The sequence below is a fragment of the Gnatocerus cornutus genome, chromosome 5, assembly GCF_029298725.1.
Source record: "Gnatocerus cornutus isolate USDA-ARS CGAHR chromosome 5, icGnaCorn1.1, whole genome shotgun sequence".
In the NCBI taxonomy this organism is placed as follows: domain Eukaryota; kingdom Metazoa; phylum Arthropoda; class Insecta; order Coleoptera; family Tenebrionidae; genus Gnatocerus; species Gnatocerus cornutus.
Window position 1 is genome coordinate 19548597 of NC_142237.1, and position 17134 is coordinate 19565730.

The 17134-nt window shown below is 36.7% G+C and overlaps 2 protein-coding genes and 1 long non-coding RNA gene across 9 annotated transcripts in view; 2 read left to right on the forward strand and 1 right to left on the reverse strand.

Moving 5' to 3' along the window:
• Nucleotides 1–423: 423 nt before the first annotated feature.
• pbl (epithelial cell transforming 2 pebble) lies at nt 424–5567 on the forward strand. Of its 5 annotated transcripts, none has more exons than XM_088037563.1 (12): nt 424–749; nt 878–1227; nt 1756–1968; nt 2017–2160; nt 2244–2912; nt 3185–3319; nt 3369–3716; nt 3778–4171; nt 4222–4808; nt 4864–5121; nt 5240–5296; nt 5376–5567. In XM_088037563.1, exons 1-11 carry the CDS (start codon nt 677–679, stop codon nt 5258–5260), a joined length of 3192 nt encoding a protein of 1063 aa, XP_087893689.1. In that variant the 5' UTR covers nt 424–676; the 3' UTR covers nt 5261–5296; nt 5376–5567. The 5 variants fall into 5 exon arrangements, with proteins under 5 accessions (XP_087893689.1, XP_087893687.1, XP_087893688.1 ...); XM_088037561.1 differs by lacking the exon at nt 5240–5296 and having other exon boundaries at nt 3369–3498; nt 3547–3716; XM_088037562.1 differs by lacking the exon at nt 5240–5296 and having other exon boundaries at nt 3369–3498; nt 3565–3716.
• On the reverse strand, nt 5468–11432 carry LOC148175522 (uncharacterized). 2 transcript variants are annotated; one of them, XR_015770195.1, is made up of 3 exons: nt 11322–11432; nt 8841–9008; nt 5468–6029 (listed from the first exon to the last, which is right to left on the reverse strand). It is a non-coding gene; the product is annotated as an uncharacterized LOC148175522 (long non-coding RNA). The 2 variants fall into 2 exon arrangements; XR_015770194.1 differs by lacking the exon at nt 5468–6029 and having other exon boundaries at nt 6151–9008.
• The window catches only part of LOC148175523 (uncharacterized), a 29772-nt gene continuing 24061 nt past the window's right edge, over nt 11424–17134 (forward strand). For both annotated transcript variants that reach the window (XM_088037565.1, XM_088037566.1), the window contains exon 1: nt 11424–11549. In XM_088037565.1, coding sequence (XP_087893691.1) covers nt 11516–11549 — 34 coding nt within the window. In that variant the 5' untranslated portion in view covers nt 11424–11515. The remainder of the gene's footprint in view (nt 11550–17134) is intronic.

Genomic DNA, 17134 nt, shown 5'->3' on the forward strand with positions numbered 1-17134 from the left:
CAACTACCGCTACTGAGAATTCCCAGGCTTTGGTTTTACGGGTCTGCTGCGCCCCCGAAGCCGCTTCATTCACACTTTGCTTACGCCCCCAACTTCCGTTTCCCGCTCTTTGAACCTGACCTATGAAAATGGACGTCCGTGCCTAAGAATAGTTCGATTAGCCACGAAAATAGGCACGGAGGCTATTTTCTTCTGAACTCCCAATAACCGGGTAAATTTATTTAGATGACGGTTTTTTGCCGCGTCGCATGACTCATTTTCAGTGAACGGTTGTACGTAAATTTGAATGACCAGAGAATTTCTGGTAAGTTTCGCCACGTCGCATCTCTATCTCTTTCGCTCGCTTCACCAAGAAATAGACGAGTGACGCAAAACGTGCGTGAAGAACATTGAAATTGAGCTAGGAATTGATAGTAATTTTGTACCTGACGATTTCGGACGAACCCTGTCAGCCAATCAGAGCGCTTCGTTTGACTTTGAAGTTTTGGTATGGAAAGGATGGTGCATTTTTGGTTCCAAACAAAGTAAAACCGCTCGAAAATGTGTTTAAGGTGGTTTAAATCGTGAAACTGTTAATATTTAAACTTGTGTGACGTAAATTTTGTCGGGATTTGTTCGAATTTGTGATAATTGTTGTGTCTTTGTACTGATGGTGTAACCAAAAAGTCGCTTCAAAATGGACGCACGCATTCAGCCCCAAAGTTCGATTTGCAGCGACTCCAACGGGGAAGAAAATTCAGGAAATGATGGTAAGTCCTTGTCATCCTACTTCAAACACACTCACCACCCCCACAGCCCCCATTCACGATTCAATTTACAAAATTTTGTGAGGTTATGTTGACTTCCTGAAACCACTAGACTGACTGTTATTTTTCAGCGGCTGCTGCCATTTCGGACAATCGTAGAATCTGTTTGGTGGGCAACTTGGCCGCCAACTCAGGACTCAAAACCGTGGCTGAGTCCTTTCGAGTCCCTGTCGTGACGTCACGGGATGGGACTGATTGTCACCACGAAGACCCCTTCAACACTGTTTTTGTCCTGGAGGACTTTGACGGAGATGTTTATACTTGTTTATGTAAACAAAAACAGTGTCTTCTGGGGCCCGTGGCTCTCAGACAGTTGGCCAGCAAAAATGAATCACTGCCTGATAATACGAGACCGCTTTTTAATCTGTCCATGACGGGTGTTGTGGTGTGTTTTACCGGATTTCGGGACAAAAATGACTTGGTGAGTAATTATACTTTATTTTTATTTAATGTGTTTGTTATGACGTGACTTTCTCTGACTTTCTTATTGTTTTTGCACGCCACAGGTGAACATTTTAGGTAAGATTTTAGATGTGCAGGGTGGCTCTCGAAAAATATTGACTGTTAGCAACACCAATCAAATTAGTGCCATCTTAGCAACGGCCCATTATTTTTAAGAATCACTCTGTATGACGATTTTTCCTTCACGGCGTGTTAATTTTTCGTGTTTACATTACATAATTTATTATTGTTAACGACTATTAACAGTTCGTTTGCTAAATACTTAACCTGTGGACTTTGAGCGGAAACTGCTGGTTTATCCCAGTTATTGGGACTGCAGTCCGACATCGCAGAAATCGTTATTGTTTTAGTACGTATTATGATAGCAATCATATCATAAAGGCCAGACTACAAGAGCCGATTACATCGTTGCATCAATTGAAAATGATGTCATGCCGGAGCGCTAATTACGTCCACATCCTCTTGTTTAAATTTACCTCTTTTTCAGGCTTCTCTAGTACCTTTAATCCACCACATGGGTGGTTCCATTAGAAAAAACATATCCCAGAAAGTGACCCACCTAATTGCGAACGTTTGTAGTGGAGAAAAGTATCGTTACGCGGCTGTTTTTAGAGTGCCTGTGATGAATCCGCAATGGGTTTACGCCAGTTGGGAGAAAAAAGATGACGTTGACTTCAGCGCAACGTTAGATGTTTTTGTGGTAAGATCGACAAAAACGCCAGAACCAGTGCTAAAAACCTCTTTATAGGCTGAATACAGACTGAAACCGTTCCATGGTGCTAAAGTTTGCTTCGTCGGGTTCGCCGAAGACGAGAAAAAACATATGACTGATATCCTGTTGTCGAATGGTGGAACGGTTTCTTCCCTAGACGATCCACAGTGCACCCACGTGGTAAGTTCCGTGGAAAACTAATGACAACGGTTCATAGTCACTCCACGCTTGACTCCATCATAAAGCATGGTCATGGGTTCTAGGTAATGGAACATGCGGAAGTCTACACACTAGAAGCAGCTAGTGCACAGCTTTCTCCCACAGAACCCCAAACTCCCTCTCTCCCCGAACCCGTCGACGACAACCTTAATTACAACGGTTTTCTCGAAACGTTGCACGAAAAATCGCGGGAGTGTGATCTCGACAAAACCGAGACCAGTAGTAACCGGAAACGGAAGAACTCCTCCGCTGACCTCTCATTGGTCAAAAGCAAACGACGTAAAGACAAAAGTTATAGCGAGAAGAAGCTGAAAGTTCCCGGAATTTTCAAAACTCCGTTGAGCTACTTTTCCAATAGACGACGCACAATTGACGCTACGAGTTTCAATGAGTCGTTAAATCAAAGTGTTGTTTCGAGTTCGGGGGTGTTTACTGTTGACGCGATTGAGAATTTGAGTGCCTTGAACGAGAGTCAGTTCACTCCAAATTTGAAGAAAAAAAAGAGTTTGTTCACAAGAACGTTTAGTTCGTCGAAATTCACGAGAAAAGCGAAAAAGAGTAATTTGAACGCCACGCGGTTGTCGTTTGGGGAGGGTTCAGACCATGACGAGCCTTTGAACGCTAGTTGTTTTCCCAACATTTCCCTGAATCCGATTTCCCAAAGTGAGCTTCGCACTGAATGCACCAGGGATGTTCGTGGACCTCTTTTATCGGTACTAACTTCATCAATCTGTATTAATCAGTCATCAAGGAAGACAGTTTTTCACCGAATTGGGGGTAAAAAAACTGTCCTCCTAGTTGATGGTGTATTTTTCATGAAATCCGGATTTTGGGGGAGCTAAACATAAAAATTAATTGGATTTCACGGCAGATACACCACCCCAAAATTCATTTTCTCTCATTTGATACTAACTTCAAGTTCACTCATCACCTCACCCGCTCCATTTCCACCCCTTGCCACAATGTAACTCTGTGTCTTGTCCAGGTTGTGGACGAATCGTCCGTCTCAGAACGCCCGGACGCATCATCCCCCAAGATCTTTGTCGTAAAAGCAGAATGGTTCTGGACGTCGGTGCAGAAAGAGGTCTGTCTGGACGAAAAGGAGTACCTCTATGACGATGTGAGTCCGCATGGTGCAAAAACCAAGTGATATTTACTTTTGTTTTTAGTACGTCGAGCAAACGTTTTCCCCGAGTGCTCGGAGGGAATCGCATTCAGCGACGCCCACCAGCGGCAGCAGGCGGAAACGGAAACGTCTCCACGAGGCAGTGTTATCATTGACTCATCAGCAATCACCAGGTTTGCATAAACGAAGATCTTCAGTGAGTGATGCAGGACTGTTGTCAGTGTCTGGTTCTTTCCTAGACTGCACCGCAAGTCCAGACAAGGCGTTGGCTGATGGTGCGGAACCTACCATCGATACGCCGAGAAAGGGGTTGAGTTCCAGGCAGCAGGTCTTCCTGGAGTTGTTTCAGACTGAGTGCAACTACGTTAACATCCTAAACACCATCATCACCGTAAGTTGGCGTTGGTTTAACGGTGTTACAGCTTGCGGTGGTACTAACACTAACCTTGCAGATGTTTAAGAAACACTTAGAAGAGATGGCGGACGAGGAGGCTCTCCTCAACAACACCGAATTGAACCTGATCTTCGGCAAAGTGCCCGCGATCTACGAAACGCACTTAAAAATGCGCGATGAGTTTCGGGTGTTGGCGTCTTCGTGGTCTGAAGACCACACGATAGGCAGCGTTATCCAGAAGTACTCCAAAGACCTGTTAAAATCGTACCCCCCTTACATTAATTACTTTGAAGAAATGAAAGAAATCCTAACTAGGTGTGATCAGAACAAGCCTAGGTTTCACGCGTTCTTGAAAGCCTGTCAAACTAAACCTGAGTGTGGACGGCAGAGTCTGCAAGAATTGATGATACGACCCGTGCAGAGGCTGGGGAGTATTTGCCTCCTTCTAGCAAGTAAGTCGTCGTAACAAATCGTCCGAAATGTTAGTAACTTTCTCTTGCAGATCTCATAAAACACACCCCTAAAACGAACCCTGACCACGTGGAGCTCTGCCGCGCTCTCGACAGTCTCAAAGAAGGCATGGATCTGATAAACGAAGACAAACGAAAAGCGGAAGCTCAAGTCACCCTCTTCAACATGTTCAATGACATTGATAACTGTCCCCCTGATATAGTGTGTTCGCACCGAAAATTCATAGGAAAAGCTGAAGTAATCCAAGTGTCGGCGACGGAAGGACTGTCGAGTAAAGGCAACTCTTTAGTTCTCTTCCTGTTCTCCGATCTCGTCGAAGTGTGTAAGAAGAAATCGAAAGCGTTCAATAACCCCAAGAGTCCCAGCGGAGTCAACAGTTTACAACGACCAAAATTATACAAACACGTCAAATTACTACCGTTAAACACGATAAAGAAAGTTATAGACATTAAAGAGACGGAACAGTGCCAAAAAGTTTTTTGTTTCGTTTGCCGGAACAACGATGAGATCAAAGAAAAAGTGTATTCTTTTGCGATGCCCGATGAAGATGCCGACAAGACGGGTTTCCTGAAGATCCTCACTAAACAGATGGCAAACAACGCTTGCACACCTGATGCGGTAAATTGGTGTGAAGAATTGAATTAAATCTGAATTGTTTTTTTTTTTTTTGTAGGATAAGTTTCTAGCTTATCTCGAATCACATCAGTTGGATATAGACCTATCGGATCTGAATAAAGGCACCCTCACCAAAGCCTTCAAGTTCGCCACAAGAACGAAGTTGAAAGTAGGACGTGCTTTCTCGTTCCACAAAACCCCATCGAAGTTAAAACGTGCGGTTTCTTCGATGATGTCTCCTTTTGGTAGCTCAAACAACATAACCCCCTCGTCTGAATTAGCTCAAATGCGGCTGGCAAGCTGCAATAACATTAGTGTGAGTAAGAAATGAAATTGCTTGGTGGTGACGTAATTTTGCACTGTTTGGAGCGCATTTTATTCTTTGTACGCACAAATAACTTTCCGCTTCTTCATTCTACGGTAATGTTTTTTAGTTTCTAGGTTTTAAGTTCTAATTTATGACTGGATATTAATTCGACAATTTGCGAAAGGTACGTCGCTAGCTCCATTAACATTGCAAAATTATGAGGAGAAGTGAACGAACTCGTGATGAAATAATCTCATTTCCAGGAGTTGGGGAATGCTGAAAATGCCTCGGAATCTCCACCCACGGCGCCAATGTCGGTCCAACCAACGCGGAAAATGAAAACTGCATCATTAAATGTCACCGCTATGAAGCGGTTGTAAAGTTTGTCTTTTTAATATATTTTATTGCGTCAAATATATTTGTACATACTAAGTTTAATATAATCAACATTTTAAGTCGTTTTTTATTCCGCCTAACTCGGTCAGTGCCATTACTTCTTCGTTCACAATAACTCGTAAAAGCTTCCATCAACAGTTTACATACCTGAAAGCTCCGAGCAAGTGATGCAACGACCACGTATACCCTATTTCAGTTCAAACTCGCACTCATAAAACGTTTACGTTATTACCTGTGCAAACTGGCGTTACTCTTATCGCGCACTGTAATATCGTTAATGTAAAATTTTAATTAGAATGACTTCCTTTCAAAAAGTTTATCGCAAAGGTGGGACGGATGATAAACGTGACCTACTTAGACGTGGAAATAATAGAAGGAAGTTATACCGTTGCCATTTATCGGATTCATCAATTTTACTGCAAATTAGAATAATAACTTGAAAGAGGATTGACCCTTAATTCGGCAAAAAATTGGATAAATGCGAGTCCTCTATTCCTCGAATTTCTTGAATGGTGGAAGGTCTGACAATATAAAATAACAAAAAATATGTATAAAAAGTAAAATATAAGTACATGCAATTATTGCATTTTTAAGATTACTTTACTTTTTTCTCATGGTATTAAAATGGCTGATGGTAAGGCCATTTACCTGCATTTTTAAGTATCCATAATTTTTGACAGAACTCTTTTTGAAAACAGAAAAAAAACGCTTTTTCGCTAAACAGGATGTTTTTGAAATGCATCTACAAAAAGAGTGGTCATTCCTTGTCGCACATTGTATTAAGAGAAAAAAGTTTTAGCAAAAGTTTTTTTGTTTCTGAGATAAAATTATACAAGGTGTTTATAAATGTTTCTTTGCATCATTGAAATGTCAAAGACATTTGCCGCTCATTGTAAATGTGGGTTTAGATTTATCAACTGACATTTCTAGTTAACCTCAATCATAGAGTTTTGAGACGAAAACTGTTCTAAAGTCCGTTTTTTTTATTAAAAAACCACTAACACCGCACTCTCCCACCACTTTACAACCGGCAACGTCGTCGATGGTGACTTTTTGGTGACAAAATCAAATAAGTTAGTTGCCTAATTGACAATTTGTTTACACAAAACGGCCTTTCAGGCTGTGCCAAGTCTTTTCACTATTCAATCTTGTGATTTGCCATTCAAGAGGGTATAAAAGAAACGTTTTTAACGGAAATAGTGCGTAATTTTCAGAAATGTCAAACATTTGACAATTATTTTCTCACCAAAAATCTCCCTAGGCAACGTTGCCGGTTATATTGCAGGGGAAGATTGCGGTGTTGGTGGTTTAAAAAAAAAAACGGACTTTAGTTGGGGTTTGAAACCTCATTGACGTAACAAACATTATAAATAATTTTTAAGATAGTTATATTCACTATGAAAACAAAGCGGAAAAAGCAGTGCACGACCGGAATTCCAGAGCCACCCTTGATGCTAGAAACATTTATAAACACCTTGTACAAAAATTTCACTAAATTTGGTTGTGCGCCACTGTTGTAAAAGTGAACAAAAAATCAAATTGCTGGTTGCTTAGGAAACAAGTCATTTCAGGTGCGCCTTCACCTTGTCAGTTTTTGATTAAAAAATAGTTTTTTCATACTTCATGCTCTTTCCGAAATAGCGCAGAACTGTTTTGTACACGCATTTTAAAAACATCCGTATAAATTAATCAATAAATGCAGAAGAAAATAAGAAAGCAAAATGTACCTCTTTGAACGAATCAATCAAACGGGCTTTTAAAAGTGTAATTTTATAGAAAAATGCTCGCTAAAGACAATCATTAGCACTCTTTCAGAAACTCTGAAGAATCTCGTAAGAACACAAAATTGCATAGATCAGAAAAGTCAAAATTTGAATTTACTTATTTTGAGGAACCAAAAACTTCCAAAAAATGAGTTGTAACTGTGGCCATTTTAACCCAAATTTGGGGAAGTTAGTAACTTGGAGTTGTAATTTAAGCTCTAGGTTACTAATTTAGGCTTTTATAGTTGCTAACTATGCAAAATTTTAAAATTTTATGGTAGAAACGACCGATTTTAGAAATTCTTATTTTTTAGATCGATCAAAAAATGCAACAAAATTTTATTAAGGGTTGTAAGCCTGGTAATTTTAACGACAAAATGACTAAATGTTGTTTATAAGCCGTGTTTTAATTATATATTATATCGTCGTCTAAGCGGCGACATCCGCTATCTCAGTTTTGAAAATATTTTGTTTCTACTTTTTCTCAGATGAATTTTTCGCGGGAATCTTACTGGTGGAAATTATTTTTCATATTTTTGAATAGATTTAATCTTAAGCTAAGATTTGATACCAAGTAATCATTGAGCAAAATTATTTACACTGCCAAAAAATCCGTTTGTTTGCGCTCCCGCTTGACTTTGTAAAAATTGAGATTGTGGAAGTTGCCGCTTAGACGACGATATATATATTGCCGCTTTGTTTTCATAGTGAATATAACTAACGTCCGTTTTTTTTTTAAACCACCAACACCGCACTCTCCCATCACTTTACAACCGGCAACGTTGTCGATGGTGACTTTTTGGTGATAAAATCAAATAGGTTAGTTGCCTAATTGACAATTTGATTGCACGAAACGGCCTTTCAGGCTGTGCCGAGTCTTTTCACTATTAAATCCTTTGATTTGCAATCCAACAGGCTGTAAAAGAAACGTTTTTAATGGAAATACTGCCAGATTTTCAGAAATGTCAAAAATTTGACATTTATTTTCTCACCAAAAATCTCCCTAGGCAACGTTGCCGGTTGTAATGCAGGGGAAGATTGCGGTGTTGGTGGTTTTTAAAAAAAAAAACGACTTTATGTTTGATTACACCTTAAAATGTCACTCACGACAATGACATTTTAGTTCCGATTTTGTGTCTTTGATTTTTAGGTTTCAACCCATAATTAGAACAGTTTTTTTCCCAATTAACTATGCTTTATGATTGACTGCAAATGTCAGTTGAAAAATCTAAACCCACATTTGTAATGAGCGGCAAATTTCTTTGACATTTCATAGCCACCCTTGATGGTAAAAACATCCATCACTTTGTACATAAACCAGAAGATGCAGAATTTGAAATTTTTATTTTGAGATTAACCAAAAAAGTTTGAAAAAATAGTTTGACGGATGAAACTCTAATTTTAATTTTGCAGCAATAAAATTTAGGGAGGTTAGAATCTAAAGTTTTTTATAAACTGTGTCAAATTGCAAAATTGTAGGTAAGTCAAACTAAGGAAATGAATTTTGGAATTTAAAAAAATCTGCTTGTTCCTCTAGCATGTATTTCTGGAAATTTCCCTAATACCTACCACTCGTCATTTTCCGCCCAAAAATCCCGCATCCGCAACTGTTAAAAAAATCTATTGAATCTTGGGCCTTTCCGCCTCTCTCAAGGTGTCGCTTAATTCCCAAAGGGGTTACTTTAATTTGCATAGACGTGTCAGATGCCAAGATGCTTGTCCATCGGTCGTACAAACCTGAAAAAACAAGTACAGCATGATTATTTGCCCTCATTGTAAAAATAGACATTTCAAAGTTCTTATCTCAGAAGCTAAATACACAGAGATAAAACAGTATTGAAAATTATGACTAACGCAGCAAACAAAATAAGGGTGAAAGGACCGATCCTAATCTGCAAACGAGGCGGAGCAACTGACTATTACCTATTAACATTATGATTTACAATGTTTTGCAATGTCGAGAATAACAAATGAGTAAACAAGCAATCGAAAAAAACAACAACAAAAGGCAGAAATTTGGATTTCACTGCGCCAATCGAACGATTTATTAACACAGTTCATAGAGTTTTGTTGTTATTGAATGCTGATAAAAACTTTCCTTGAATCTTTGTTTTAAAATGCCTTGAAATATTTAGAGACATTGACGTATTTGAGGTGCAGATGAATTTTCAAGGTCTTTTCCAATTTGACCCAATGTCAAGTGTCAAAAGCTCAGCTGATAACAACGAAACACAGCCCTTGTTTTTTATTTAATGATGAATGCTCTCGCCTGACTTTAACATGACATTTTGAAATAGTAAAATAAGAAATTAACGACGACGACAAAATTCAGAAATGGGTTTATTGACTTTAACTATAAATTAGATAACGCGTCTCATTGGAAAGAATCTTTAAATTACAACACAGAATTTGCATAGGGGAAACTTGGGTATAAAGGTGCTGCAATAACAACTCTAATCTTGTCAACAACAAACAACTTAAAGACTTCTTGCCTGATGGGGACTTAATTGCACATTTTGAGCGTAAACAAAATATTTTCAGGTTGAGGCAGCGTTGACAATTAAAATTATTTTTCAAAATTTTTAAACATTTGTGCTATCTAGACACAATGTTTGTGTTTTATAACGAAAATTTTTTTGATAAGCAATTCAAATAACAGTTTTTGATTAAGATAATTAAAATAATAACTAACAATTTTAACGATTGATATAAAAAATATAAAAGATAAAAATTTTATTCACAGTGCACATTCCAGTTGTACCAAAAATTTGATTTTTAAACATGCCGAAACTTGTTGGAAGTTTGATTGAGTCATTCTAATGAAAGTTTTTAATCTGGATTGGAAGTTCGCGAGAAGGAAGTTAAAAAACAACAACATATTTAGTTTTGACTTTAAACTAGGAAAATATAACTAAAACCTAATGATTAGAGAAAATGTTAAGCAGAGTTATTAACACGTTAAACAGTTTCTTAAAAACCGACAAATAAAGAATGAAAAATGTGATCAAAATATGGAGCTCTCTGCTTTGCTGTAAATTAAAAAGTCACATTTTTTATTTTGTCTTCATTAACATTAGTAATAATTAAATGTTTTGTTCCGAAAACTGAAAATACGTGTTTTATCAGCCTCTGCCCTCCTAACTAAAACTGACTGCATTTTTGGAATTTCAGAAAGAATGACGTTTTGTACATACTGTAATTATTTTTTTTAGTATTGATAACAAGTAGACATTAATGTGTTAATTGTTTTTAATTTATTTTTTAAATTTCAATAAAATTAAAGGTTTTATAACATTTTTATCTAGAATAGATTTTAATGCGATACGTTAATTTTGTTTAGAACTGCATATAATTTTGCTATTAATTTTATTTTATTTTTGTGTCCTATAGGCACCTTTAATTAATTGCCTACTTTTTGTTAATAGTCCTAATGACGTTCTATATTGAAACTCCAGTAGTTTTTTTAACCCGTTCTACTTAAATATAAAAATTTAAATTATCAGGCAGAGAATTTAAAAATATTAAAATGAAATGTTATGATTAAAAAACTACAGCGTTTTAATAAGCAGGCTTTGGAATTTTAAACATGGTAGACTTTGCATCGAACGTCATCTTGACAGTTTAAGGTTAAACATTTATTAATGACATGCAAAGATGTCACTGTTGACATGCGTTTCATGACAGCCCTGAAATGCCAAACTTGACAGTTAACAGAAGTACCAACATGTTAAAAAATGCTTGGCCCACTAGACACCTTCGCAGTCAATGAAAATTTAGAAAATAAAGTGATAAATTCGGAAAACCGAGCTGGGTTTTATTAATGGTCAAAGCCGCGCTTGCCGATGTTATTGTTAACAACAAAGTCAACAATTTTTCCTTGGCGCCATGTTGAATCCTCGTCCTCTTCATTCTAGATAATGACCATTGTCCAACTAGCATAAAAAATGCGAAAAAAAAAGACGTGGTATTGGCCACAGCAATCAAGCCCTCCATTTGCAAAAGTGGACATGATTACTTAACGTGGATTGAAGAAGACCCCATGATACTTACGCTTGTCCAAAATAAGAAAGCAAATAAAATTGAGGCGTTTCTCCCCACTTCCACCAATACACAAGCACCAACTCCCCACTACTCAATTACAGGCACTGAAAAATAAACTGTCCGAACGCTTCGTGCTTCTTAGCATGACTGTTCGTGCTGTCTTATAAACGTTGCAGTTGGTTTTGTTGATAGTGGTTATCGATATGGCAACGAAACCAGATTATCAACGACCATACGGTAAGTAGATAAAATTTTATATACATAGATTATTTTATCGTAGGTTGAATGCTTTATTATTCTTTTTAACGCCCGCTCAAATCGGTGCAGTTTCGGTGAATTATTGCCGCCATCCGCGGAAAAATACCTTTACAATAATTCATATTTTTTATTTTATTCACATTACTATATTCTTTGTTTCTTTATTTCACATACCTATTTATTCCGTCAGCATTTTCAAAGACGTCATGTGAAATGAGCTTATCAAAGATGATCTCTCCGCACATCTGCAAAGTCATTGATAAGAAATTGATTGTGATGTTACGTGTGTATTAGAATAGTTTTGCATTTAAGGAAGCGTCCCTGTATAATTTTTATGACCTCGTTTAATTTTTATTGCAATCTACTTTAAAGTGGTAATTTTATTATGAATTCTGAAAAATTTATTCGGCTGTGAAAGCTGTTGCATTAAAATGCTATGAATGTTTGGCTTGTCAAAACTTGTTGCTTGCATTCATCCAATTATAGCAGCTAAAATCGATCACTTTCAAACCAATGCCTAATTTCTATATCAAGTGTTTCAAAATTCAGAAAATTGAGGCTTGAAATTTCGTTTCTGATTGTTTTCCGACAGCAAAATTGTTTCCTTTGTGAAGATAAATATAAAATTTGCATAATTAAGTGATTTCATTTGCACTTTTGGCTGATTTTACCCTCCGATTTATTTCAGCAAAGTAAAATCTCTCTTTATCTACGTAATGGTACCTATTTTTAAACGATGGCGCGATAAGATGTTTACATAACAAATATTGGACAGAAGAAAGAGAATTCATCATCAACCAATTTTAAAGAGATTTTATACTACCGACCTTTTGACCTCGGCGCTCAGACTTTGGTCCAAGAACATGAGCAAGATTTTCATTTTTTTCTCCTTGATAACGATTGAAATTGTAGTGTAAAATTAACGACATTTTAACCAAGAGTCTGCTCAACAATCACATAATGAATTAAAATTGGAATTCAATTACAGTCGACTTCGCTTAAATAAGAGCAAAACAGGAAAATATTTTTTGTCCCAATAATCCGCAGGTCCATATAAACCGAGATCAGAAAGAACTCAAAGAAAAATAAAATAATATTAAAAAAAATTCGTACGAAAAGAAAAACAAAATCTCAATTTAATACACATTAAGTGACTTTTTTAAGAAGTAAGATTTGCCTTATATTCTTCAAATCATTTCAAGTCATCAATGAAATTGGCGTAAATGCAAAGGGTGTCTAAAGGATTTCCATCATTCTCTTTAAAAAAACACCGATTTAATTTCTTCGTTATTTAAGAATTTTTTTAACTCCTTAAATCTTAAAACTAATTAAAGTGCGGAGTCCCAATTTTTTTTGTTTATATTTCCTTCTCGAAAAATGCCGTCTATATTTTAACATTCAGTTCCGATCCATTTGTTTCAGTTTTTTATAAAACAGTTGTCCCAATTATCCGGGGACTAATTAATTTACGCTAATTCATTCTGTGGCTTAACGGTAATTTGGTAATGTTAAAACCACAGCCAAAGATTTTTAAGTTACGGAAGAAATATTTCTGAAATTAATTCGTAATTAACGTTTAAAACAAAATGAAAAGTGTGAACTTTCGTTCTCAGAATTATTAGAATCGTCGAAACAATGCTTGACGAAATGGGGAAATTAAACATTGCAGGGATGATAAATGTGAATTCTACCTTTGACAAAAAATCAACGAGGCATGGCGAGCATTATGATTTGAAAAACGGTTCGGAAGTAAATTGTGATAAACGCTTGGCACGCCCGCTTAGAAAGGGGGTGAAGCGCCTACAATTGAGACAAATATGCAGCACTCATTTATTTTATATGAGAAAAAGAAATATGTTTTCTTTCTTAGCTTATGTAAAGGATTCGTTTGTATCTCAAATTTACAGAGGGTTTCCAAAGAGTCTGTTTTACTGAACAAAAAACGGAAATAATGAATTGATAGTTTAAGTGTAAAAGGACATGTGACTGCTGTTTTACCTTACAGAAATGCTCAAAATTGCGGACCACATCGTTACGAGGATTCCCATGCACTTCTTGCACTTTACCATTACTAAAATCTATGTTATGTGCCATCTTGGCTACAGAAAACCCGCGATAATCCGTCACGAATATCAGATAAAACTGCCCCAACGTAAGGCGACATTTCATTATCTAAAGAGGTTATTGGTAGTTTATGAATTTTTTTTCGAAATGAAGTTACAAAACAAATTTTTTCGAATTTGCCGCTTTAATAGGTCCATTAAAGTACTCAATTTGGAGTCGTTTATAGGCATCTATAAAAGAACTCAAAGTAGGAAATTTTGTTTTTTAAGAATTGGCAGAACTAATTAGTCTGACTGTCACCTGTTTCCTGTCAAGTTCTTGGTCAATTTGGATTTTACGATTCGTGTTTAATAAATTGCTGCGTAAACAAAAAATGTATCAATATAATTGAATTGTCCTTTGCGGCCAACAATAATTGTACCTAAATATAATTGATGTGAATACTGGCTGTGAGGTTAGGTTACGTTATGTCAAAATTCAGTGACAGTGAAACTCAATAAATGTCAAATTTTAAATTGAATTGAATATCAAGTGGCAAGTCGTGGTTACAAAACCATTACCAATCGTGTAAAACGAAAAGTCTTAGAAATGGAAAAGTTAAATTTTTTATTAAAAAAAGGGTGCAAATTCGAAAAAAAAAATAAAGGACTTGTTTTATAATGGCATTGGTGCACTCGGCCATCATAAAACACGTTCGTTAATATACCTACTATTCTCATCTTTACCAATTTATGAATGATTAACAAACCAAACATTCTCAAACGATGGACTCAATAAAAGAAATGAAAGTGATTCTGATGCTGCTCAAAACCAAAAATGCTTTTTTATTTAATTTATCAGGTCAAAACGCCCAAAAATCTTCAAAATGATCCGAAGCAAATCGTTCTAAAATTCTTTTAACTTGGCACTCCTCTATAAATAATAAAACTGACCTGACTGCTTAAAATGTGAGCAAAATTTTCCTCCCCAAAACAAAAAGCCCTCACTTTTATTGAGGACGCGCTTATTTTATAGCTACGTGCGTCATATCATTGGTTCAATTTTTTTTAAACCAAACGTTAATAGTCTGTTTATTTTTTATTTATGCTGAGGCCCTTATTTGAATACCAAATTTATGAAAATCGGACGAAAAAAAAGTCAAATTTCAGCCTAGATTTGAATTTTGCGACAAACAACTCGTCTGGACATTTTGCACAATTTTCGAAAACAGTAAAATTTTCTGAGAATTATTCAATAAAAGAGCAACAATCGTTTTATATTCCAAGGAAGCACGTGCATTGTTATCAGTATAAAATGGCGGTCGAAATAACGAAAAAAAGTATTGACTACCGACCGGAGTGACAAGCATGGAAAAAAAGTAAAATTATCCACTAAATAGCGTATCAAAACTGATTTCTATTAAGTTATTTACGTTGAGGCCGGCCTTTGTTATGAACAAATGTTCGTGGTTTAGTTCGTATTTATGGTTATTTACAACAGTTTGCTTTCTCATATGGTTTCCGTTGGCTTTGTCAACATTTTGTACCACAAAGCAGCGTTGTTTTAATTTTCCAAAATTTTCTCCGAGTCTGGGTCAAATGCACACTCGAACGTGTCGTTGAACAAAACAATCACTGTAACCACTGCGGTATTTCCTGTCGCACAGCACTGATTTTTCCGTGGGCGTCGTCTCCATGGCTCCACGTTGTCCTAGACCCGTTGTGAACACCTACAAACTTTACCGTGTACTGACTTGGAGATACCCCGGTAGAGATTGCATTATCGTGGCCCCTTCCCTAAGCAATAGCGAATTCATAGCATTATTATCAAAGTCCTGATAAAATTGTATACACTTCGTCATAATAATAATATCTTAGCGGTGGCGATAATATTGTGATACGTTATCACCTTTGTTATTTTGGTGCATTTTGTGGTGTTATCAACAGCTAAGCTTGATAAAGTCATTCATAAGACGCTCGGCGAGGGTGTTTCCTTGCACTTGTTATCTTTTGGCGTACGACGTAAAACGCGTGCCGCAATACCAACGTAACTAATGTGCAATTTCGCCACGACGTAGGTAGAATGGTTGAGGTGGTCAAACAATAGACCCACGAGGAATTGTTTGTTGGAGCGTCAACTCGAAATGGATATTTGCCAAATATTATCCAGATCACTAAACCTGTTTGTCTTCAAATATTCTTTAATTTTGTGTGTTTAGGTCTGGATTTTGCCACAAAAGTTTCACCGAGACCATTTCTCACACTGTACAGGTGTGTGCTGGCAAGGAATTATGCGCATTTATAGAGTATGACTGTGCCGGTAAAATATTTCAGCGAAAACAATAAGTGACGCGACCTACATAAATTCGCAGAAAAAAAGCGGAAGTCCCAGAGTCACTTGCAAAAATCAACTTTAAATTGATTTAATTACCTTCCATATCTTTGGAGATTTCAATGACAGAGAAGCTCATTTTCTTCTTGATTACACATTACAACCTCCTCGAGTTTCAATGCATGAATGAAATTCACCGAAAGCAGTCATAACAAAAGTAATACGTAATCTCAATTCACACGATCGCATTTCAATGGTTACCGTATTCTCCTGCCATATCAATGTCGCATTTCCCCGGATTCTTGCGAGCGAACGAAAAAAATGACTAATTTCGATTTCTAACGTCTCGCAATAATTCCCAACAAAATTCCCCATATACTCCGACAGGTGTTTAAACAGAGATGAAATATTGGCAATAAGGAAACGTTTGCCGTGAACAACAGCGCATTCAAATGCTGTAATGGTCTGTATCGGGGACTGAACTGACTTTTCTGAAACCTGAAACTATACCGCTATTTCATTACGTTAGTTGCTCAATTCGTTTCATTTCCCATTATATATGAACGCAAATTAATTCCTTTCCTAGGCAAATATCCAGAGTTAACAAGAAGACTTGAAATAACTTTTGCGACTTGACACCAAATTGCCAAACCGGAGTTGTTTTCTCGGCTTATCGCTACAAACGGCGCTCGTTATCTCCGATCAGTCAACATAAATCTAATGTGAGGGATCTATAAAATGGGTTGGATAGTTAATAATTTCATTTTTTGGAGATACTGAGACATTTATGATTTGATAAATTGCCGTTGTGACAGGGTTATGGGATGATGTGTGAAAAATGGGGGTAGAGGGTGCCGGCGTTTGAGTGGGTTTTATTGCGTTAAAGCTCGTTTATCGGGTTGTTAAAATATAGGTAAACACAGAAAAAATTGCTAGACGAGTTGAATGTTGAAAGCCTCGAATTGGAGGGATGAGCCAAAGAAATTTAAGTTTCTCTAAAATTGTTGAAAGTAAGATATAAATGTTTCTGAACTGGTCAATCCTCCAGAAATCTTGAAATTCCTACAGAATATTTAAATAAAGAAATAAAGATTCTAGGTTAATCTTTCCAAATTCATTGTACGATTTGTTAAGTTTGTTAAATCTTCCAAGTAATTAAATCGGTACTTCAGAAGCATAAGGGTCTATCT

Coding starts and splice junctions, on each gene's coding strand:
- pbl (XM_088037560.1), top strand. CDS start 677: ATGGACGCACGCATTCAGCCCCAAAGTTCGATTTGCAGCGACTCCAAC. Junction 1,228..1,755: donor TTCGGGACAAAAATGACTTG/GTGAGTAATTAT, acceptor CCTCTTTTTCAG/GCTTCTCTAGTACCTTTAAT. Junction 2,913..3,184: donor TTCGTGGACCTCTTTTATCG/GTACTAACTTCA, acceptor TGTCTTGTCCAG/GTTGTGGACGAATCGTCCGT.